We start from the raw sequence: 25,239 nt of genomic DNA, 5'->3' as shown, positions 1-25,239 counted from the left end.
TTTTTTTTTTTTTTGTTTTTTTTAGGTGATATGCCAAAATGAAAGGTCTGGCACATATAACTCTAGTGTGTGTAGGGTAGTTTCATCTTCCTTGAAAACAGTCATGTCCACCCCGTGCCGACAGCAGAGATCAGTAGATCCTCCTTATCTTATCTCTTTTTATTCCTGGATTCTCCCTAACTCGGTGCCCTTCAGACTTTCCCCTCCTGCCCATCCTTGACTCCATTTCGAGAGGTATCTTTCACATGTCTGATCACTTTGGTTGTGTCCCTGGGCCTAGACAAGCAAGCCTCTCTCCTCTGCAGGCAAATGAGCTCCTTGCTGGCCAGTCTCCAAAGCCATTTCCCTCTCCCCACCCCTCCTTAGACAAGTGACTTCCACTTTCTTGGAGATGGCTGGTGGCTCCATCTCTCACCTCTGTCCCACACCCTGGTACATCTCGTCTCCTATACCTTTTCCACCCCACCTGATCTTCATTACCCAGTTCAGGCTTCCGAATCTCAGGCTTGGAGTTCCTGCAGGATAACAGCCTCTTCTCCAGCAAGATTGAGTTTTCCTTTGTTACCCCTACACACACACACACAGACACACACACACACGCACACACCCAGCCTGGCCCTCTTCCCACTGTCCCTTCCACTTAACTTCCAAGCCACTAGAAGGCAAGAATGTGTTTTCTTTATGTTGTAATCTCCATGTTGAAATTGTGCTAGGAATATAGTAGGTGCTCAAGAAACTTGGGGTAGACCCACAGGGGGCAGAACAAGGGCAAACACAACTCCCAGAAGTGAATAAAGGTATCCATTGTGGACTACTTCATCAACAAACAGCACAATCTTTAAAAGTAGACTAAGGAATCATTGGGGGGAAAAGTTTAGCAAAATTCTAATTTTCAGCTGGGTGCTATAGCACATTCATTAAATCTTTGCCAAGTAATTACCAAGTACTGGATTCTGATACATACACGTAAATACTAAGGTGAAAGGGTGTAATCCAGGCTCAGTCAACTCAAATGTTTTCTACATATTTATTTGCCTTTTCTTCTTCCTTGGCTTTTTTTAGTCAGAAAACAAATCTTGCAGATAACTCTATGAAATAGTCCATATTACTTTCCTCAATATTTATGCATAAGAAAATTGAGGCTTAGACAACTCAATGAGTTTGTAGTGGGCTAGTAAATGGCCACACTGGGCCCTATATTAGCTACAGGTCTCAAGAGCACACAGTATTTGACATTTCATCAGTCAGTCCATCAGCAGACATTTAGTGAGCCCATGCTAAAAACAACCTATACATGCACTGTATTATAGTTTCTGGGAGAGAGAGAAGGAAGCATAAGATGGCTCTTATTTCCTCGTAAGGCATATTAAGCTGACTATGCACTAAACATCCTTGGATCAACAGTTCAGAGACCTTTCTCAGCAGAAATGTGATGCTTTTGGAATGACTACTACTTGATAGAGTTATTTGCCCATCATTTTGTAATGTGCTCATAATCCTTCTTGAAACTTTCTGCTCTAAATTTTGGTTGTTTTTTATTTTTACCATCTTGACTATTTTTAACATTATGCTATTGTACAGCTCAATAGCATAATGTTAAGTATATTCATATTGTTGTAAGACCAATATCCAGAATTCTTTTTTCTTGAGAGAGAGAGAGAGAGAGAGAGAGAGAGGGTCCCACTATGTAGTTCAGGTCTCTTTATGTAGCCCTGTTTGACCTTGAATTTGTGGCAGTCCTTCTGCCTCACCCCACCCCAGTCCCTACTGCTGGGATGACAAGCCTACAACATCATGCCCAGCTCCAGAATTCTTTTCATCAGACAAAACTAAAATGCTATGCCCATTGAAGAACAACTCCACTTGCCCTTGCCACAATCTCAGCCCCTGGTAACCCTATTTTGCTCTGTGTCTCTATGAATCTCACTACTCTAGGTCCCTTGTATTGGTGCAGTCATACAATATTATTCTTTTTATGACTGCCGTGTAACAACATAGCATAACAGGATCATAAATTCATCCACGTTTTAACAGACTTCCCTTCCTTGTTAGGGCTGAATAATATTCCCCTTCAGAAGATAATAGACTCCATATTTTTTATCCATTAGTTTATGGTTGAGAATTTGAGTTGCTTCTTTGTTTTGGCTGGGAACAAATCTTCTGTGAACATGCGAGTACGAACACAGTGTCATCTCTTCAAGATCCTGCTTCCAATTCTTTTGCAAAGAAAAATTCTATCCAGAAGTGGAATTTCTGGAGCCTATATAAATTTATTTCTTAAGGGACCACCTTGCTGTTCTCCATAGCAACTGCACCATTATCCATCCCTTCCAGCTGTGTACAAGCATGATAATTTCTCCACATCCTCATCAACACTCGTTATTTTGATTTTTTTTTTAATCCGTTTTCTAGTAGCCATCGTAATGAGTGCAAAGTGGTATTTCACTTTGGTTTTGATACAGTCTGGTTTGTTTTGTTTTTCACTTGCATGTAATTTTGTTTGCCAAGTGCTTTAATAAACCTTTGCTTATGTAAAACTTTTGCACCTGTACTGCTGTAGGCAATTTTGGCTTCTGTGCCTCCAGAAAGCTAAAACAGACTTAGAAAAGACTTAAAGAACAATTATAAAACATTTTTAATAGAACAGTGTACTTGCTGGGAAAGAATGAAACAGTTCTACCTCTTTGTCTGGAAAGACAAAGGGTGAGCAGAGCTATAATCAAAGTTTATGAAATAAAGCTGGGAAGGGAAGCAGTTGTTCAGGCCAAGTAGGAACTCCTCCCTCAACTTTGAAGACAACTAAAATAAACTAGTACTTTGTGAAGGGAGTTAGATACATAAGGGATTCATTAATAACAGTGCTAGAACCTTCCATATGGGTGTACTTCATCTTTTTCCAAAGAATATTCAGTAATGTGAATGAATATTGTCATCCCACCCAAGTTGGGTGGATTGAACAAAAATCATCATCCCAAAGGAAAAAGTCTGGAAAGCTTAATGACTCACTCATGGTCCCCTGACTTCTGAATTTGCTCTTTTCAGAACTTGAGAAATAGTTCCTGAGATCGTACCTTCCTTCATCCATAAATAGTTCAGCTTGTTAGGCTAAAATGAGTGGAAGAGCCCCCCCACATTTTTCTAAAGCTGGAAAACACACATAGGAGAGACAACTGTGAAGTTCAGGACAATGATTACTTCTGAGGTAGGAGTGGTGACCAAAAGCATACAAAACATCTGTCTTTTATCTTAATATTTTGATATTTTCATACTTTTGTGTGCATCCAAAAGAAATGCAGTTGTGTTATACTTGATAACAGTAGAAGTTATGTTATTCATTCTTTCATTCCCTATGCTTGAAATATTTTATAAATCAAAAGAAAGAAAGTCTGAAATTCTCAGTGGACTCCTTTAACTTTCTGCGAGTATAACCAACAAGAGAGAGATTGGGCTCTAAATCTTTCCCAAATGGTCCCTTAGTCCCACTCTGAAAAGCAAAACATTGCATGGATTGGGCCATTGTTCTGACTCAGGGTACTGTTTCTTACATCTCCCTGATGCTAATATCACAGCAACCCTGACCTGATGATTGTCTTAGCTCATAGGTGGAATTAAGCCATGAGTCCATGGAGATACTTTTGTTTCTTTAAACCAAAGGTCAAATGACTGGGTCTCCAGCCTGGAGATATATATTGTTTGACTGGCTTTTAAAAAAATCAAGCCAACATTTTCAAAATTAGGTGGTTTCCTATTTTTTTTTAAACCCAGATTTTGACTTATCTTGGAAATTCAGAAGAATGAAGGCTTCTGTTTGCTTTCTCATGACAGCCACCAATCAACCAAGGCCCTGTGATTTCCCTCATATCTGTCTGCCTTCATTGTCTACCTTGTCTTGTAGCCCTGTGGGCGCATTAATTTCGATTCCTCTATGCAACTACTCTCGGCTTATAATAGCCTTTCGCTCTTTTCGAGGAAGGGAAGGAATAATGAGTCTTACTGACCTGGAAACATTCCAGACAGACTCCTTATCTTTTCTTATTCGTTTTCTCCCCAACTTGTTTTTCCCTTTTGATTTTAGCTGAAATCATCTGTATTCCACAACCATCACCACCACCCACCCTGCCACTGCCAATTTTGTAGTTTTAGTAGAAAAAGACACTGTTTTACATGTCTTATTTTCTTATGCTATTAGAATTAACATTCAATAGATCGATAAAGCCATTTTTAATTGGGGAAATATCACTGTTTTTATCATTGTGGGATTAACTGTCAGGGAGGGAAAATAACAGTGGTGTACTTAATACAAACTACCTGGGTATTTAGCATGACCTGTACCTTATCATAAAACAATGCTATCAGTGAACAACCCTAGATAATTTATTTTTTAAGGCTGAGGATCAGACCCAGGACCTTCCAACATTCTACCTGTGACCTATACCTCTAACCCACAATCCTGCCCAATAAATAAGAGTAGTTTTTTGCTTGTTACCATCATCAAACAATCAACTGCTGCATTCTACACGGAGGTGTGTCTGTCTAGGAGGACAAGTATATATGAGGACCTCCATAAGTGAGGGCAATGTTATTATTATTGTATTTCTGGTTTTGTGAGTTTTTCTGGCCATGATAAAAAGGCTTGATGAAAATTTTAATGTTACAGTACCACACAATGTTAAATAATCAAACGCTAAGATAAGTGAACCAGGAAAAATAAATCTTTGTTTCAAAGTTTAATGTGTTAGAGGAATAATTTCAGCTCTCTGTGTGATTTTGGTCCCTCAGGTCAGTGGGACATACCCCTTTTTAGCCTTATTGGGGCAGGGGGGCTACGGGGGATTGAACTCCTGACCTTGTGCTTGAGAAGCAGGCGGCAGAACCACTGAGCTAAATCCCCAGTCCTTCCTTTTAGCCTTTTCACACAGATGGTTTAGGAATTGAACAGTTGTGTGCAGTGTGCAGAATGACTTAAACTAGCAACGGTTCCCTCCACCTTCATCGGGTCAAACACTCTCCATCCAAAACCGTATCTAGAGCTTTGGTTTTTAATTCAATTGAAATTTTAAGCATGGGGAACTTGCTGGATCCCCCCAGGCTGCCGCTTCTCTGCTCCCAGTAACCGCCGACCTATCCGGCGTCCGGTGCAGCTGAAAGCTGCCCACAGCATCCCCCTCCCTGCACGAGGGGGGGCAGATGTCCCCAGTCCCCACCTGGAACTCTGGCTCTCAGACAGCATATTTTGGCAGTCCCGGGGCTCAGCTGTGGCCTGGACCTTCCCTGTCACCAGGCCAACTCGGTGAGCGGTGCCCCCATGCCAGCGATGCAGCCCTAACACGGCAGCTTCATGGCATCCGTGCATCCCTGCCGCGGGGCGACTTAAAACACTGGTAAAGTTGGGATTTTGCAAGGGGCTCAGAGAGAGAGTGTGTGGACAGGGGAAGAATAATTGTAAGCCAATATCAACATCATAAAACGCAGAAAATGTAGTTGGCCTAGCTCCCCTTCCTGTAGATTTCAAAGAAGTAGATGAGAAAGGTGGAAGGATGTGGTGGAGTTGAGGCAAACAAGAGCGAAATTGTAGCCATCCCTGGGGATCTGCAGGAGACTTGGTTGCAGGACCCCTGAGGTCAACAAACACGATGCCCAAGTCCCTTTTATAAAATCATATCGCATATCCCACACATTCTTCCATGTACCCTAAGCCATCTCTAGATTACTTCTAAAACCCAACACTATGTAAATAGTTTTTCTGCTGTATTGTTTAGGGAATAATGACGAGAAAACAGTCTGTATCTGCTCAGTGCAGACGCAAGTTTTTAAAAACCATTTTTTTGCCAGGGATTTAGCTCAGTGGTTTCACCACCTGCCTCGCAAGTACAAGGTCCTGAGTTTGATCCCTAGGGTTGAAAGTACAATGCAGACCCTCTGGATACGGAGGACTGAGTGTACAGCCACATCCGAGGAGTCCCTTAACAGCATTGTGCGTTTGAACGAGGCAGGAGAGCTGTCATTAACTCCATTTTACGATGAGAAGTGCAAAACAAAACAGATTAAGCGGCCTGCTCAAGCTGATTTGTGGCAAAATCTGGAGGTTTCTTCTGAAGTTCAAGTTCAGGGCTCTTTTCTCAGGCTTGTCCTTGGTATGAATGTGAATGGTGCTGTGAGTCTTTGGCCCACCCTTCCTAGTGTACCCAGGAAGTAATAGCTCTAACAGTGAAAACCAGCACTACTTGCATTTTAGGCACCAAAGGCCTAGAACTTGGGGAAGAAAAGAACTGCAGTTCAAAACAACTGGGCTTTCCACCAATAGCGTGGATCACTGACCCTCCCACTGTTCTCAGCAGCTGTGAATGACGAATTATGGGTTATATGGCAGAGTAGCTTTGGGTTCAGCTTGCCAATGAAAACCCAGAGGTGCCATATGGTGGCAGTAAATTGAGTGCAAGGTAGTGTTATTGACAGTAATCAGTGCACAGCACAAGAGACGAAGGTCCCTGGTGCTTCTCTTACTGGAGCACACTGGCTGAGCAGCACAAAGTTTCGGATTCCTGGGCTCCATCACCTGGGTCTGCCCAGAATCGATCAAGATAAGAGGCCGTGATTAACACCAGCTTGACAGCCAGCTGCTAAAGACAGAGTGACCCCACCTGGGCCTGAGGTTCTGAGATCCTTACGGGCCTGGACAGGCATTTGTATCTCGCAACATCTCTCCTAAGAGGCCAGATGAAACACAAGATGAGACTCTAGAAGGTGAGGCCCATCCTTACAGCAAGCAGACACATTTCAGTCCCACAGTCTCGCAGACGTCACGATCACAGCCAGGACTCAGCCTAAAGGGAGTGTCGGAGCATGGCCTCCCAGCAGGCTGTCTGCATTTGCGTTTGGACTCTGTTCATGACAGGCATGCTGTGAGCCTCAGGGTCATCATCTGAAACACAGGAATCATCACACACAGCCCCACCACGAAGGCTTACTGTCAGGATCTAATGAGTTGATGCCCGGAGAGCCCATCAGAAGAGAAGCTGGCAGAGATAAGCCCTGACTGCTGTGTATGTGGTCTGAGCCACCTAGATCGTGCGAAGCAAGGCGCTCGCCAGTCTCTCCCAGCTCTCGACTCAACCTCAAGTGCCTCTCCAAATGTGGTCCACCAGCAGGGACCATCAGGGCTACCTGGACACTTGTGAGAGATGCAGATACTCGGGTCCGGTCCTACATTTGCTAGAGCAGTATCTCGGGCTGGGCCTAAACTCCAGTGACTTAGAACCCTCCTCAGGTGCTTTGTACCGTTGGACGAGCTTTCCCATAGAATCTTCTCTGCTGAGGAACGAAGCCCTGCGTCCACTCTCAGGAAGCTCAGTGACAGAGCTGCCCTGTTACTGCTGCCCGTGGGCATGGCGTGTCCTCGTTTGCTTCGGCATGTGAACTGGCTGGAAGCAGGGCCTTTCATGGGGAAATTGTTTAGGACCTCTACACAATTAGCTCAGCTAATTTAAAAAATGTGACACTCAGAATGAGGGAAGAGTCCTGGCTGGGCAATTCTAGCAACATGAATTTAGCTAAATTTAAGGTCCAGTTTTGTTCTTTTTTTCCCAGTACCAGGACTTGAACTCAGGACCTTGAGCTTAGAAGGCATGCACAGCAGCACTGAGTGAAATCCCCAGCTAGCCCCAGTCTTTATATAATTTTTGATTTGCAATCCAGTTTCCACCTCCATCCCACATTTGCAGTCCGAGTAAGTCTGGGAGCTGGAGGTTGCGGTGTCGCAATTCAGGACCTGAGATGATGACCTCCACTCTCTTCTTTTTAATTTGAATTCAGCCAAAGCCCATAAAGGAAACTCAGAGAGCTCATTCTTTGAGCTAGTCTAAGATACAATGAAAATCCATCAGTAGTGTCTGCTGTTTTCTCAAAATTCAAGGCACCGCAGTAAGGACTGCAGACATCTAAAGAGGAGAGGAGAGACCAGTGGCCACCTTCACCATCCCTTCCACATCAGTATTCACTGGTCTGTGTCCAGGATGCCTCCCCTTATGATCAACCAACACAGATGAAAAGTGCAACACTTCTGAAAGGGACTCCTTGGATTTTCTGCTGGTGTATTCTTTTTTAGTGATGTTTTCACCACCACAGAGACAATTCCTTTTCTAGCTTTCTTCCTGTGCTGAAAACTTTGAAGTGTTAAGCCCTCCGATGAATTACGGCATCGCTGGGATCCACTTCTTCGAATCATGACAGGGGCACCGTACAGCCCAAGTTCTTCTCATCCCGAGGCTTCGAGCTTCAGCAGCCCCTGGCTGTACCCCGGGTGGACCAGCCACACCCCTCTCAGTCCCTGCACCTTCACTGCATGGGCAGGCTTTTCTTCTGTTGCTTATGCCATTAGGAAATCTACCCCACCTTCATTTTGTTTCTTTTATTAAATCCACGTATCTCTTGCCAGCCTCTGAGCTGTATGCCCACTCTGCCTTGTACACTTCATGAAGTGAATTCTCCATCTTCCTTTTCATGCCAGTAGCTCAAGGTGCCATTTTTGCGGCTCTACTTGCCTTTTCCCACTTTAATATCATCAGCCATCCCGTCCTCCCCATGTCCTCAATAATGCACTCCACCCACCTGACATTTTCTTCCTCCTTTCCTTCCATTTGTCCTCATTTCTCATTTCATAACTTGGAGCATTCACAAGTCCCCCCTCTATCCTTGTATGTACTAGTACTGCTGTATGCACAATTCTTTTTTTGGTACCAGGGATCCAACTCAGGACCTTCCACTTTCGAGGCAGGCAGCAGAAGCACTGAGCTAAATCCCTGGCCTCACAATTCACACACACACACACACACACACACACACACACACACATATTTCACATATAATAATATATATTTCACATATAATATATAATAACATATATAATAACATATGTTACTATATATGTTATACATATATGTATGTGTGTGTGTGTGTGTGTGTGTGTGTATTGCTTTGCAAACATTCCCAAGCAGTTTCTGTATGTAGGTGGTTATCTAGGGTTTTACAACTAAAGACCAGAGGCTGAGATTTTTTCCTCTTTTGCTAATGCTACAGGTTGGGGATCAGCCCGGAGTGCTGAGGTTGGGAGAATGTTCAGTGTGAAGTGGGTGCTTTATTACATGTTGGCCACAAAAAGTGGCTTGATCCCCTTAAGACAACCAGAAGAGAGGAGAGGGAGAGAGGGAGGGAGGGAGAGAGAATGAGAGAGAGCATATGAGAGAGAGAGAGAGAGAGAGAAGAGGGAGAGGAGCTAGGCGCACACCTTGAGAGCATATTTGGGGAACTCTTGAGAGACCCACTTAGAAACCTTCCTGCTGGCCTCATACGCATGATGTGAACGGAAAAAGTTAATATATGAAGAAATTGGCTTAACTATGGCCTTTTGGATTGTTGCACACTCCTCTTCTGCTCTGAATGCCTGGCTGGTTTGCATTACGATTTCCTTCCGTGCTGGAAAGCATAGACTTTCTCCCTTTCTTTGGAAGGAGTGAGACCTGTTGGAAATCTGAAGCTCCAGGATTCAAATGCGATGGCTTGGCTAGAGTGCTCTGCAGTGCATTTCTTGACAAGTCCTGAAAAGACTATTGAATTCTGGCCTGTGCTTTTCTGCAGGGTTTGGATGTGTTTCAGATGCAGTGTTTGGCTAGAGAAGGTAATCAAAATAGACTTTTTTTTTCCTTCCTTAGCAATCTTATGTTACCTTTTCATCCTCATAGTTAAAGTGAAATATTTTACAACCATGCAGACATTTTCAGTGCAACAGAATCATAAGTCATTTTCAGCTTATCTCACAAAATTACATGTAAATTGCTCAAAATATAACCTGGTGATCCTGACCTGATAGAAAATTTGGCAGACATTTGGTTCTCTTGCTAGGGGGTCTTTTTAAAAATTAAATGCAGGAACATTTATCTAATATCCCCCCACACTTTAAATGATGAAAATGCTGCATCTAATCTCTGCACTGTCACTTGCATTCTCGCTGTGGTGGGCTGGGGGTTTTGATACTCTGCATAACAGGCTCTTGTTCTCTGTAATCTTCAAAGAGCTCCTGGCCTTTAGATCTGCTCCATATCTAAAATTCTAGCTTTAATTATCAGATTCGCCTGCTTCTTTTTTTCTTTGTAATTAAGGAGGGGAGAAGCTGAAATGTGTTCGTTATTCCACAAAATACTTGAGAGAGTAGGATCCAAAACGTTTCATTTTGTTCTGGAAATGAGAGCTCATCAAATTATACACTCCTTCAAGTCAAGGGAGGGAAATTAATAAATCAGGCGAACAGAGACATTGAGTGACACAATATAAATGGGCTTTCGGGCCATGCACTTTGCTAAACAAGGCTGGAATTGTGCCTTTCAGGGTCCCTGCAAGTCATGAACAAAACGAGGAAGATTATGGAGCATGGAGGGGCCACCTTCACCAACGCCTTTGTGACCACACCCATGTGCTGCCCGTCCCGCTCATCCATGCTCACCGGAAAGTACGTGCACAACCACAATGTCTACACAAACAACGAGAACTGCTCTTCACCCTCGTGGCAAGCAATGCATGAACCTCGGACCTTTGCTGTGTATCTTAACAACACTGGCTACAGAACAGGTAGAGTGCGGCATTCCTAGGCCATGAACCTCAGTGCTTTGTCTTAGGCAGGAGAAAACACACTGTGTAGTGTAGTCTATGCGATGCCCTGGTAAGTCTCTAAACCAAAGTGGTCTCGTTTCTCTGTCAGAAGCCTCTCCGTCAGGGCCGTATTCTTGAGCTGTAATCTGTTGCTATAACGGAATTCCTAATTTGTTTAGCTCACCAGTCTGCAAGGCAGGAAGCCCAGGAGTGTGGAGGCAGCTTCTCATGGGGGTTTTGGTACTGTCGTAGGCTGGCACATGGTGGAAAAGCGAGGAAAAGCCTGCAGATGAGACAGAGCGCAAGGGCTCCCTTGCTTTGTGACAGCCTGCTCTCGAGGTAACTAATCCACCCCTTTAAGAAAGGAGTGAATCCGCTCTAAGGACCAATCACCTTTTTAAGACCCGAGGCCCAGCCGCATCATGATGACAGTCATTTTCAAAATGAATTTCAGAGGAAGCAAAAACTATATTGAAGCCATACCACTTACTTTTTATTCTGAAAAACATCCCAGTGACAGATCCCTTAGAAAAGTCAGGATTCTCAGTGGACTCACCAGGGAACCCAGCAGGTGGAATTTTCCAGGATGACCCAAACATAGAGGTGTTTTTTTTTTTCTTTTTCCTCTTACCTGTACCTCTCGAGTCCCAAGGGATCATGACATACCCTAAGGCTTTTCTTAGGTGCTAGTGAATTCCTGCTATTTCAAATGAGAAATAATTCCATTTTCAAGCTGCTTAGCACCTATCCCAGGATCCTAAGCACAGCAGATGATCAAAATTACTTATGACTTATTGAATGAATAAGCAGATACACCAATGATATATGTCTTATTGATTCATTTACTTATTCATGCATAATTACTAAAACTGGAGAGTCATTTTAGCTTGTCATTATTTTTTAGGTCTCAAATGTTCACCTCCATCTTCTAGGAAAGGAAATCATCCCAATTGCCACACCCGGTACCAATGTTTAACTTACACAGGGCAAGATGATGTTTGTGGTTAGAAGGTCTTTTGAAACTGGGGACCTCTGTCAAGAGGGATTGTGAACATCAAGCTGATCTCAGTGAGAAAGATGTACAAGATTTGTGTGACACCGTCCTGGCCCTCATTCACCCCGGGCCGGCGGCTGTCCTGGGGTTTTCAGAGTGTATTTTCTTGAAAGGAAACAAGAATATAGATGGAGGGAATTCCGTGAAAAATAGGGTTTCTAGTGTTTTTTTGTCCAGAACCACCTAGACTTATTCATAAAAATTAAAGATCTCATCTTGAAAGCTTATTGGAAATGATTTTCAGGCCTAAAGATTCTCTATTCTAAAGGTTTAAAAGTAAAGGACTTCAAATAAATATTGTCATAAATCTGTTTTAAAAATTAAATTAATCTCTCCCACTGGACCCAGAAATATATGGCCATTTGCTTTTTTTGCAGAGCACCCCGTGGCCACTTAATACTTGTTATTTATAGATGAAAATATGGATTGTGTATATGATAGCATCACTCACAGGCATCACAAGATCTCTACTCGCAATAGTAGCTTCTCCTTAGATCTCAGGGTATTTGCTTCTGCTTAGGAAAGAAACTAGGTTACAGGGAAGTTACAGAGAACCATAGTGTTTTTTCTCACATTAGTGATTTAAATTTATAGCACCTTTCATCTGAAAACACTAAAGCAATTTGCAAATCCATCATACATCCCTGTAGGGTTCACAGTCAGCAAATGTACTTGGCTGCGTTTTATAACTGAAGTGGGGGTTTCAAATACTATGTAACCAGCTCAGAAGCAGAAGTGGTCCCCTAATGCCTGGTTCCTGATTTTAACCACTAAATTGTGTGCTTATGGGAAGTGTGGTATGAAAACAGTGCCTTCAGCTCCCAGGCTCCCTAAAGTGTAATTCCTAGAGCAGACCCAGAGCTAAGGGCTGGGCCTCTCTTCCTGCCAGAGTAACATGGACAATGTTTGTTATAATAAAGATGAGCGGGGGCAGGGCAAGGTAGTGCCTTCCTATAATCCCAGCACTTGGGAAGCTGAGGCAGGAGGATTGCCATGAATTTCAGGCCAGCCTGGGCTACATAGTGAGTTTAAGATCAGCCTGCACTACATAGAGATACCCTGTCTCAAAAAGAAAAAAAAAAGGACAGATGCGAGGAGAGGCAGGGCCATGCCAGGACTTAGTATAATAGGGTGTGCTAAGTTGTTTCAGCTTGAACTCAAGTGAAAAAGGAGACAGTTACTCTGGTTTCTTACGTACACTGTACCAAGCATTTTACTGAATTAATCTGTTAGGCTTGCTTTGCTTTGGTTTGTTTTGTGCAGTACTGGTGATTGAACTCAGGGTCTTCACATGCAGATACATCTCCAGGGCTTTTTATTTTTTATTTTGAGAAAGGATCTCTCTAGGTTGCTAAAAGTTATCCAGGCTGGACTCAAACTTACAAAGTGCCTCAGCCTCCAGGAGTGCTGGGATCACGGGCACGCAGCCCCATGCTCAGATTCACCTAGTTCTTCTAGCAAGCTTGCAGCGAGGGATTCACCCCTGTCATCAATGCGTAAACCAACACTCGGGAAGGCTGACTGTCTAAGGTCACCAGCCTGTCAGTGGTGAAATAAACCTAGCACTTCTGACTCCTGTCTTTCCCCGTCCTCGTTTTCTGTTTTTCTCTGTTGTTCTGTCCTGCCATTTTCCAATATGCCTTACAGAGTCCAGAAAGCATGATAGGATACAGAACAATAAGGATTTGGCAGAAACAAAGGCTAAACTAGTTAAAGTCGAGGCAAATATAGGTGCACGAACTACATGCCATGGAGTGGTAGGGAAAGGTTGCATGTTTAGGAATAAGCTTCTTGCTGGCAAAGGCGAAAAAAGAAATCCACTATACATTGCAGAGTTTACTGGGTCACCAAGATAAAAACAAATCGGTTGCTCTAAGAAGCACCACATATTCTGTTACATGTTTCAGTGTTACTATGCTGTATACAGTGTGCACACATAGCACGATGGCTCAATTCCCTTATTTTTAGAGGAACAAAAATACAAGGTTACGGTGACTTGCTCAAGTGGCAGTGATATTAACATGGGAAGAGCCTGCACGAAGATCTAGGTCTCCAGCTTCTCTCCACTGTGCTGCCCTAAAGGTTAGGCCAGGATGAAACCCACACTGGAAGGCTTTCCTGGTGGCATCTGTGAAGAGAGGCAAGCCCGCTTTGCCTGGGTGTTTCCTCTGTGGGGAGCGGGTTTGCTCCTGGAGAATGAAGGCTGGTTTTTCCAAAGATTGATACACTCAGAAGGATTAAACGTTGGAAGAGTAAAATAACAGCAATAAAGACCTGTATCATTTAAATTTATCTTTGACAAGGAAACACCAAAGCGTCTCAGACAATTAGGAAATAAAGATGTCTTTGTGAAAATTACTAATGACATGGCCATGGATAGCAATCCATGTGAAAATAAACACATGAGAGCACAAGAATGACAGGCATTGCACCCACTAACTGTGATTGTCAGTTTGCCTGGACTAAGAGACTCCTGGACTGGCGATTGGGTCGTTGGTGGATTGATCCACCATGTTCACTCTGAGTGTGCTGCTAGGAAGTGAGATGCTGTGAAAGGTGGATCACTGAGGACAGGCCTTTGGAGGGCGTACCTGTCACTGGAACTCCTCCTCTGTGCTGTGTTCACTACCACCCTGAACGAAGCGGCTTTGTCCCGTCATGCCCTCCCATTGAGATGTTCCTGCCCGGAGCCGGCCAACCGTGCCCTGAACCCTCTGAAACCATGAGCCAAATTAAACCTCTCCTTTAAGGCGTGCGTGTCCGATATATGCTCCCTGTGATGATAAAGCTGACTAATATGGGCATGTTAGGAAATTATAAGAATTGGTGAGTAGATAGTAAGCAAAATAATCATTTATGAGGCACTGAACTAGTGGAGGAAAATAACAAAGTATAAATGTTATACTGCTCTCCTAATAATGCATCTATTATTTGGAATATTCAGCTGCAAACCTAAGAAAAATAATGAATGAAACTAAAATATGTATGGTACGTGAATATCCATCTAGACAAAAGCACAAAGCAGCAATAAGTTTTATGACGAACAGCTCAGAGAAGACGAATTACCAAGAGGCTTATTTTGGGAGGCATCCAGAATACATGGATTTAAATGAATTGAATCGATCCAATATTTACCATTACATGACATGATTTTTCTTTTTAACAACTTAGGCATATTTTTAGGCTGGTTGTAGCCTAAATTTTTCTGACTTTACTCATGGAAAATGTGAGTCTACAACAGCTTAAATGTTCAAGAAGGAAAAAACAGTAATGTGTCTGTTGCACTCTGTTCTGACAAGTGAAGTGGGAATGACACGGGATTACCTATCATCAGAATGAATGTTCTGCCTGAATCTGCTAAAAAATACTAATTTATATTTCTTATGAGGGTGTAGACATTAGTATAAAATAGCATAAAACTTTAAAGTAGAAAAGACCATCCATAGTTGAGGCAGCATGGAGCACAAGGAAAAAACACCAAGGTGGGGGTGAAGGAGTCAGAGTCATGCCCTGCACGCCCCTTCAGTTGTTTTGCCAACTTGGGCCAGTTTTTCAACCTATATAATGCAGAGATTGACCTGTGCAAGATTACACTGCAACTTTATTATACTCACTGGAATTATTATATAGATGAAGTTAAAAATTATACTGTTCAAATTGCAATTATAATGCACAGTACACATATGAAATTTAATTGCATATGAATTAAATTTTAGTCACACCAATTCTTTTATCATGAATGGGAGAGAGATCTTCACTAAATCTTGGTGTTTTGTTTTGTTTTTGTTTTTTTAGACAAAGCCTTGCTATGCCACCCAGGTTAGTTGAACCCCCATGCTCAAGCAATCCTGTAAATCAACCTCCCAAGTATCTGGGACCTCAGACAGACCTCAGACATGTGCCATCCTGTCTAGCTCTGCACTAAATCTTTTTATTAAAAATTCTTTTGGCCGGGCATGGTGGCGCATGCCTACAATCCTAGCACTCGGGAGGCTGAGGCAGGAGCATCGCTGTGAGTTCGAGACCAGCCTGGGCTACATAGTGAGTTCCAGGTCAGCCTCAACTACATAGTGAGACCCTGTCTCAAAAAACAGAACAAAAAAAAAATTATTTTGTAACATATCAACTTAATCTATTTTCCAATTTCATCTCTTTAGACATAACAAAATGTATTTACTTTAGTTATAACAATCATATTGATTTATTCTTTAGTATTGGGATCTGTTTAATTATACAGTTCACTTAAAGTAAGACAGTGTTCTTATTTTTATGGACTATGCATTATAGATTTTTTATAGGTACATAAACATGAAATACACCACAAATTTATCAAACCACAATGTGTTTAAAACTACCCTTGACATAGGGGTGTAATAAAGTAAAATCCTGGACTTTATCAGACTTATAACCCAGTTTGGGAAACCAAATTCTTGTATTAAACCAAACTAATAATAATTTTAACTTGGTTCAAAATCATGTATATTTTCTGCTGCCTGCCTCCCAAGGGTAAGGACCAGAGTTCAATCCCCCGTACCCCCCAAAAACATTATGTATATTTATAGTTACTACTGTGAAATGTTGTCACCAAATCTATCAATTACATGGAGTAAGATTACAAATAATATATCATTTGATGTATGAAATAAAATTTGACTTCTCTTCACCATCAGATATTTTTATAATTACTGACTTAAAAATAAATGCCTTTGCTTCAAACAGTTCAAGGATATTTTTCCAAGGATCGTGTCATGGGTAGCCTTGGAAAGAAGAGGCAGGGACGACAACCAGCAGTAATTACAATCATGTCTTCCTTATCTGCCTCCCTGTCACCCAGTCTCCTGCCACCTTCTCAAACAGCTGTGAAGGGAAGTGCTCAGCGGTGTCCAGAAGACGAGATGGCATAGAGAAGGTCGGGGAAATGACAGGTCAGATAGTGGCAGCCGAGGGGAATTCTCAAAGCTGGAGTATAGAAACCTTTCAAACTGTCCATAACCAGTACGTAGCTGTAACGGCAATCTGGAAAAGAAAAGAAAATTCACCTTAGGGAGGGAGAAGGAGATTTAATGCATCTGGAGGAAAAATAATTAGGAGCCCAGATAATCAATTGCAGAGAACTGCCAGGAAATGTAATATCCAAAGAGGCCAGAGGTGATTACAAATGAACCTCAATGTCACAAGGTGAGAAAAAAGGCTACAGTGAGTGGGGCTGACAGCCCTGGGTGCTGATCACCACGCTAGGGCCTCGTCTCTCTCTGGAACGAGTGTGATGGGTGAGGACACATCTGGAATCCTGAGTACTTTTTTCACGCTCCATTAGCACAAAGACATCGAAAACCTGGAGAGACTTCTGATACCATAGCAAGGTCTATGAAGAGACTTGAAGGAGTCCTTCATAAGGAAAGGATCAAGCAGAGGGTAATAGTCACGGCAATGGGCAGAAAACAGGGCAAAATAACCTGAAAAGCAAAACAATGAGGAAAGGGTAAGACAGACTTGATGTGACTGCTTTAAGGGGGAAAAACACTAAAAGTATCAGGAACATTTTAAAAACTGACTAAGGAGGAAGATGTAAGTCAAATGGGGGATCTGTTTCCATAAAGTAAGTGACATTGAGGAGCCAAAAAAGCATGACATCTCTCAAGGGATGTTTCCAAATGCACAACGAAAACTCTAGAGCAAGATTTCCTTGTGCTGCAGGATGGTCAACTATTTTAAAATCAGGAGGCAGAGATAGGAAGAATAATGACAGTGGTGACTCTCATAATAATAAGAGTAGCAGAATTTGAGGAGCCCTCGTTGTGTGCCTACCAGACTCTGTCTTAAGTGCTTTACCTACAGATTAACTCATGTGTCCTCGTGGCAGTCCCACCGCTAATGAGTTCTCATCAGAGAATGGAAGAGAGGAAGCGGGAGAGCTGGCAAGTAGCAGGGCCGAGATTTGAACCCAGGCAGGCTGGCCCTAGGATTCATATTCTAAACCACTATGCTCTCTCACTCTTTGGAAACAGGAGGACAGAAAAGGCGAGCAAACCTGTGGGGATGGGGAAAAGGCCAAACAGGGCCAGCCCGGGGTGATTCAGCACAAGTCCCCTGGACCCCATCCCCTTCACTAACCACTGGTGGGGTGCGGCCCTGGTCCGCTGCCTGGGACGCCAAGTCGCGTTGAATTTTGTCAGAACAGGAAAATCATCCTGTGGTTCCGTGTGAAAAGGTCAAGTAGCCTCTGGAGATAAGCGCTCCTCTTGGACATGGTGCAGGGAGAATCCTGAGCATCTGATGCGAAGCCCCTCGGGCAATCTGTCCTGTCCCCATGAAACTTCTGGGGAGCAGGCAGGATCCTCCAGCACTGGGGCCCGGCGGGCTGACGGCTCCATTAGGTCACTCACTCACTCACACAGTCATCCAGTGCACATTCAACACGTAGATAAACACGGCCGAGTTTATCACTGGATGTGTTAAAGATTCAAATGTGTGTGCTTTAAGACTGATGCCAATAAAGTCCTTTGATTCTGGGACCCCTTTTGTCATTCAAAGCCGGTCTTCCCAGTACTGCTACCATTTGCCACGAGTGTATGTGGAAGCGCCTGTAAGACCTGCTTCATGGAGCTGGCAGGGGCTTCGGTATGGAGGACATCAGGCTGGCCACTGGGCAGGGTCTCTCCCAAAACAGAAGGTCCCAGCCTTATAAAAATCAGAAATACAGAGTTTACCTATATGTGCATATGTACGTGTCAGAGTGCGTGTGTGTGCGCGTGTGTGTGCGGACAGATACCTGTATCTACATCTCTATATGCATAATAAAATGTTCAGGTTAAATACAGTCAACAAACACTAAGGTTTACCTAGAATAGTGATTTTTTATACCTGTTTTCTTAGTGTAACCATGAAAATTACAAATCGCACCCTCTTTCTTTCTCCAAACTGTTCCATTAATACATGTTTGCCACCCTTCTGATATATAGAAGGTATTGGACTTCAATATGCAACTTGTTTTGTTTTGGAACTCTCACCTTCCTTTCTTTCTCCTCCCCGCTTTCCTACTGTCGTCTCCAGCAAAGGATCATGTTTTCAGTCTTTCTCTCAGAAGGATCGGGCAGCCTGCTGCCCAGTGGCCATTCTGAGCGACATGCCAGCTACCAATATGAAGCCCTTCCAGAGGCCTCTTCAATGAACAGCGGTGTCTTTGTGGCACAGAAATGTCTATAGTCATTCTATGAAATTGAGTAATCCGTGTAGTAACTCTGTTACCAGTATTAGTAATAATAGATATATGTCCACAAAATATATATAAACATAAATAGCCATAACATAAAAAGGCAAAATAACATGAAAACCCTGACCATATCCATAAAAATGGATTTTACCACCATCCCCTGGTTTGGAAAACCTATCATCTTTGTATATGTGAAACCCAAGATGAGATTTTCAGTAGTGTTTTTATAATTCACAACTCTCAAGCAGTAAGTTAGGAAATTGATTTTGCCACAAAAACTAAACTTACAGTTTTTTAGTACTTTCCAAACAGTACCACTCCAGATCTCACACTGGCTACTTCTCTGTTACAATCACTTAACGAAAGAACATATTCTGGTTTTGCTCCAGGAGGATCATAAGAAATAGATCCCCCACAGTGTTATAATAATTATGGTGATTTTATTGAACCATAATCCATGTACTTCGGTGCTACTTATATTTATTCAGAAGGAAAATGCGTGTATGTCACTTTGCCAAAGGACTGCAGAAATTTTGGCATTGCTGCTGCCTAGATTAGCTTTCACTTCACCGTCTCTTTTTCAAGTCATAATTTCATATTTATGCATTTATTTGTGATTAATCATTTCACATGAGAAAATAACCGCTTTTTTTTTCCATTGCAGCCTTTTTTGGAAAATACCTCAATGAATATAATGGCAGCTATATCCCTCCTGGGTGGCGAGAATGGCTTGGATTAATCAAGAATTCTCGTTTCTATAATTACACTGTTTGTCGCAATGGCATCAAAGAAAAGCATGGATTTGATTATGCAAAGGTAATTTTCGGGCACTTTTACACTGCATCAATTTACTTTGTGCATAATGGGGAAAAGCCATTTTCAGTGAGTTAAACTATCCACAAGATTGGCTTCTATGTTCTCACAATGTTAGAATAAGAAATTTTAAGGTAATTTTCAACTCCAGCAAGAAAAAGATTCTAAAGGAGCACTGCCTTTGTATAGTGATCCCCACTCATTAGTCTGAAAGGCAATCAGCCTTTGATGAAAGTATCATCAAGGAAATGACATCTCCATTCTGTCTTATAATTTTTGTTTTTCTCTCTGGAGGACTTGTCCACATAATCAAATGTTCATCTTTGTACTGTTTTGCTTTTCTGTGGGGTAAAAGTATATTTTGTTTGTTTGTGGCTTCAGATTTAGATGTAAAAATAAGAGCAGATAAGTGCAATAATTAAAGGTTGGGAAACCACATTTCTTGCTCTTACTCCTGTCTGACCAAGTTTAGTGTATGTTACAGGCACACCTGCCCCATGGCGTGAGAGTCCGCAGAAGTCTTTAAGGCTATCAATCTTGTGATTTCTAAATCAGGTCACAGAAACTGAAATTAATATGCCCCGTGGTTCTCTAACAAGCAGATCCCAGAGTTGACTTACAAATTCACAAAAGTGTTAAATTGGTCACTTAAATTTAAAGTTTTTTCTCAGATCCTAAGTACAAAAGGAAAAATATCTTTGAATTTAGCTTGCTGATTGGTCAAGTATATTCCCGTCCCTACTTTCCCTTCTAGCCATACCCATCTCTTCCTCATTTACCTAAAGGAAGGCAAGAATTGGCTCTACACAGCAACCCTTCCTGAAAGGGTAGGGAACTTGGTAGAAACAGAAGAACGAATTCAATTTAATGTTGTTGGCCTGATTTGAGCACAAGGCATTTAAAGGGAGATAAGGTATGAGTCCTGATCTTTCATACCCTTTAGAAAACAATGAATGCAAAGGTGGGGGAAAGGTAATAAGGGACAGGAAAACAACATGAGAAACTGAAAAAATGGAAATAGAGTGTGTGTAAATGGGGAGGGGAGGAGGGGGTGAAGGGAGGGCAGGGACAAGGGGAAAAAATGAGAACCAAGACCTGTCATGTAAAGGTACAAGATCCCAATGATGAATGTAACTGTACTGTATACCTGGATTGTACCAATAAACTCAATAAAAAGAAAAGAAAGGAAAACAATGAATGCAAATGAATTCACTAACATTGCTAAATAGGCTTCTAGGCTCATCAGAGTTGAGAGCGGCAGGGACCTGTGAGGCAATTTTGAGCAACTTTCTAATTTTTGAAGATGAACAAAAAGCAGCCTAGAGCAGTCCCACCAATCACAGACCCTAGGTCATTTCCCCAGTTGTGGATACAATCATAGCATGAAAACAGTGTGTGCCCCATGCACTAATTGTCACTGTTATCGATTTCTAGCTGTAGGGATGCTTTTCATGCTCCTTGTTCAAGCTATTAACCTTTCATTCCCTGTTGTCCTAAGGAGAGCAAAGTAATCAAGCCTCTCTCCAAATACTAAATCAGCGTAACTTGCTCATTATCACAGCTGATTAAGTGTCAAAGACAACTGTGTCTGAAAAGAATATATATCTTTTTTTTTTTTTGTAGTGAGGAAAGAAATTAAACAGACACTCATGGAAGGAGGGGACAACCTGTGGACTTGTCCTTACAATGATATGTGACACAGATTTTGTCCTTCTAGCGTTGCTTTTGCAGCTGTTCTGGTCTTTAAATCCACAACATGTGACCGGTCATAGCTGGAACTCTTTGACATTATGAACATTGCCTGGGACTCTCTGAATAAAGTTTATACTGGAGCTCCAGGCCAGTGATACACACTTAGAGGAAGCAGGTGGTTTAATTTAAATTTTCATCTTTTCTTTCCTTTTCATTCCATTTCCTCCCTCCCCCGTATGACTTGCATCAGCCCCCCTGGCCAGGGGTTAAGTCATTTTATTGGCAAGTCAGGCTCTAATCCCAGCAGCTGTATTGCTTTAGTTGTGCAATTAACACAGCACAATCTGTAGAAAATCAGCCACACCCCGTATTTAAGTGTTTCAAGTAAATTAATTGATAAAATGCTGCAGCTTTCCTCTGTGCTCCCGGATTTTGGCCTCAACGGTGCTTAGCAGCAAAGTTGTGTTATTTCCTCAGGTGTATTTTTAGTTCGAAGAAAAGATCTTTTCTTATATTTGTGCATTTGCGTGCTCATGTACATGTGTGTGTGTGTGTGTGTGTGTGTGTGTGTGTGTGTGTGTGTTCTGCAACTGTGAATTTGAAGTGGGTGTGGGTGCTTCCTATCCTTGAAGTAATTAAATTTTTTGCCAATGAATTACATCAATGAAACCTGAGAATGAAATATGTATCCGGTGTTTTAAGTGTTCTAGCACTTGTTTTGCTGGGTCTGATCATTGTCTTGGGCAAACACAATTTGTCTTTTCTTCTTCTCTAATTGGTAAATTGTGCATTACTTCATATATACATATATATATATATTTCTTCATGTATTGAAACCTTAGAAATTAACTGGCAACTGATTTCTCTCTTCTTGAAGATGTTTGTCTGCCTTGACAGGTATCATTTTCTTTCTTGTTTTAGATTTTACCTCTTCTTTCAGTGAGCTACTTCTGAGGAAAGCAGTATTCAGATGTGAACTGATGAATGTCACCTTTTGTAATTTTTGTTTTGTGTCAAATGTATGTTTCAGGACTACTTCACAGACTTAATCACTAACGAGAGCATTAATTACTTCAAAATGTCTAAGAGAATGTATCCCCATAGGCCCATTATGATGGTGATCAGCCACGCTGCGCCTCACGGCCCGGAGGACTCAGCCCCACAGTTTTCAAAACTGTACCCCAATGCCTCCCAACACATGTGAGTAATAATGTAAACATTGCTCCTGCCAAATGTGGCCCTTTTCTTTGCTCCCCACCCTGATACTCTCCTTTATTCCATTTCTTTTCCTACTGTGTATCAACAAGACAGAAATGTCACCATCCACCATGACGAGATCATAACCTCAGTGCTGGCCCAGAACAGGCTTGTCTGAAATACAGAGCCCTGTTAGGTGGTGATTAGGAACCACATTTGGAACATTTACAAGTAACTGAAGAGGAAGAGGCGCACGTCGGTTGAATGGGGGAGATTTTTACCTAGTGGGTCCTGTTGTCTTAAATAATATTCACTAGTCAGCCCTAAGAATAATAAAGGTCAAAGGGCATGCTTTTCCTAGCAGCAGAGTGGCCACCCAGCTCTGGCTCTAGAAGCATGAGTTTATTTTCCAGGCGAATGCTAGAGCAGCTTTGCTGCAGATGTGCAATTAGAATTGCAGCAGAGGCAGCTTGAGTGGCTTGCCCGGAGGCCTTCTTAGGTCATGGCTTTAAAATAACCCAGTGTTTCTTTCGGAGAGGCGAGGAGAGGCGGGAGTCTCGAGTCTCCAGGAGGAGCGCACAAGAGGCACAGGGGAGAGGGTTGAGAAGGAGAGAAAGAAGAGAGCTGTGCTGTGCTGCGAATGCTCACTGGCCAAACGTGGAAAAGTCTAGATGTCTTTATCTGCTTGTGCTTAAATACCACCTGTCTGCATCCACACTGATTTTCTAGACAACATCCCTCGTAGAAAGAACTTTATAAAAGTTGATAAGTAACCACTCTAGTCACCAATTCTTGGAGAATGTTTTTCGTTATATTCTTATTTTGATTTTATTAAAATTAACTCACTGATGATTCCTAGTCAGGATTATATAGATCATCGTTCACATGTCAAGTGATTCAGACTAGAAAGAAGATCGGAGCTGAACTTTGACCGGAACTAAAAATACATGAGGAGCCCAGGCCCAAAAGTTGGAGGATGAAAGTTATTTTATTGCATGAAGTATGGTCAGTATATGAGGAAGATTTCCCCAGCACCTGGGAAATCTGATCTAGATGAACCATTTTTGGAATCAACTCCCTAGGCAGAAACATAACCTCTGAAAATCTCACCCTACATAAAATTGTGCAAATAAACTCATGAATGAAGCCACACGGCAAACTGCTCTCTGTTTGAGCTCAGTTATAAATTTAGTAATCAGCTGACTCAGTGAAAGGAAAAAAGTTCTTGCAGGACCTTCAACGTTTCTTTGGTACCCTGAAACCCATCTTTTCCCCTTTTTTATTTTTAAATCAGAAGCCACTCTGTGTACCTTCCTTTGTTATATTAGTGGAATCTCAGCCTAAGGTAACAGTCTACAACCGTAAGTCTGACAGGTGGTTCCCTGAGAAAGGGTTGATAATATATGGTGTTTTATGGTTCCTTAGAAGTCAGCCTGCCTTTGAACTTCAAGGCAAGGTCCTCAGCCTAGGGGAAAATCAGCTGCAGGTCAAGAGGTTCTCACAGCCCCATTGCATGTACAGAAAATAACTGCATGAGGGGAAAAGTATGCACAATTCTCAAGGCCTCAAACAATAGCTTTGATAAAACAACCTCGGATTTCAACAATTAAAAACTGGATGTCATTCCAGTAGGATTTATCAGTGTTGCCTGTGTTACTGTACAGTTCAGAAGAAAGATAGTCCTAAGGAGGACACAGTGTTAGCATTTAGGAACCAATAAGCTAGGACGGGGCTTGGCGTGCTGGGGCCCATTGTCCAAACCCAGCTTGCCACCAGGTTTTGGTAGTAAGATTTTATGGAAACAGCCATGCTCATTCGTGTGTCATTTCTAGCTGCTTTCAGGATGCAAGAGCCAGATGGGGTAGTCGTGGCGGATACCATGTGACCAACAAAGCCTAAAATATATATTATTTGATCCTTAATGGAGTGATTCTTCCATGACCCCTCTTCTAGAGAGAAGAGGAGGTACCAGCAGTGACAAGAACAGGGAGAGCTTTCGTGGCGCTGTGGGGCTGTGGAAGGAAAACCATTCACATCTTTTAGGAGAATCAGAAAAGCTTCATGGACCAAGAGGCACCCAAGGGGTCCTCAGAGGATAGGGAAAATGTTTTCAGAAGATTCTGCAGACCTTAGGTAGATAATTGCAGATATTAAGTATGGCACAGTCAAAATCACCATGAAAGTGGGAAATCTAACATGTGACTTAGGAACTGGAGCATGGCATAGAAATTAAGGAACAAGCGAGAGCTTAAAAGGTAAACAGCAAAATAATGGAGACTTCAGTGAGTTTGTATATAACTGTAAACACAGGGTCACTGGAGGTCCATAAGCAGGATAATACCAAAACATGAGGGGACTTGATCTTTTTCCTTACAAATAGACAGTAATTCCTTCTTTGTTCAAGTGAGCCAGCTATGCCTTTACCATCGACTTTATAGAGCAAAACTTACCCATGATAGAATGAAAGTATTCGGGCCTTCCAGATTAAGAACCCTGTTTTCCTGTCTCACCTGTCCCCGCCAAGCCTTAGAGCAGTTTTTTGAGCCTTTCAGAACTTCCATGGTCTTATCTATAAAATAGGGATAACACCAGCATCTTGATGTGATGTTATTAAAAAAATTTAGAGAGA

The 25,239-nt window shown here is 42.2% G+C and overlaps 1 protein-coding gene across 5 annotated transcripts in view; it reads left to right on the top strand.

Moving 5' to 3' along the window:
* Positions 1-25,239, top strand: part of Sulf1 (sulfatase 1) — a 175,174-nt gene that overhangs the window by 103,185 nt on the left and 46,750 nt on the right. For all 5 annotated transcript variants that reach the window (XM_033760609.1, XM_010608992.2, XM_033760606.1 and 2 more), the window contains exons 4-6: positions 10,381-10,620; positions 19,573-19,724; positions 22,444-22,613. In XM_033760609.1, coding sequence (XP_033616500.1) covers positions 10,381-10,620; positions 19,573-19,724; positions 22,444-22,613 — 562 coding nt within the window. The remainder of the gene's footprint in view (positions 1-10,380; positions 10,621-19,572; positions 19,725-22,443; positions 22,614-25,239) is intronic.

Source organism: Fukomys damarensis, unplaced genomic scaffold, assembly GCF_012274545.1.
Source record: "Fukomys damarensis isolate Sample0158 unplaced genomic scaffold, DMR_v1.0_HiC HiC_scaffold_5, whole genome shotgun sequence".
Classification (NCBI taxonomy): domain Eukaryota; kingdom Metazoa; phylum Chordata; class Mammalia; order Rodentia; family Bathyergidae; genus Fukomys; species Fukomys damarensis.
The sequence above is the reverse complement of the archived record's forward strand: the minus strand, read 5'-3'. Positions and strand labels throughout refer to the sequence as shown.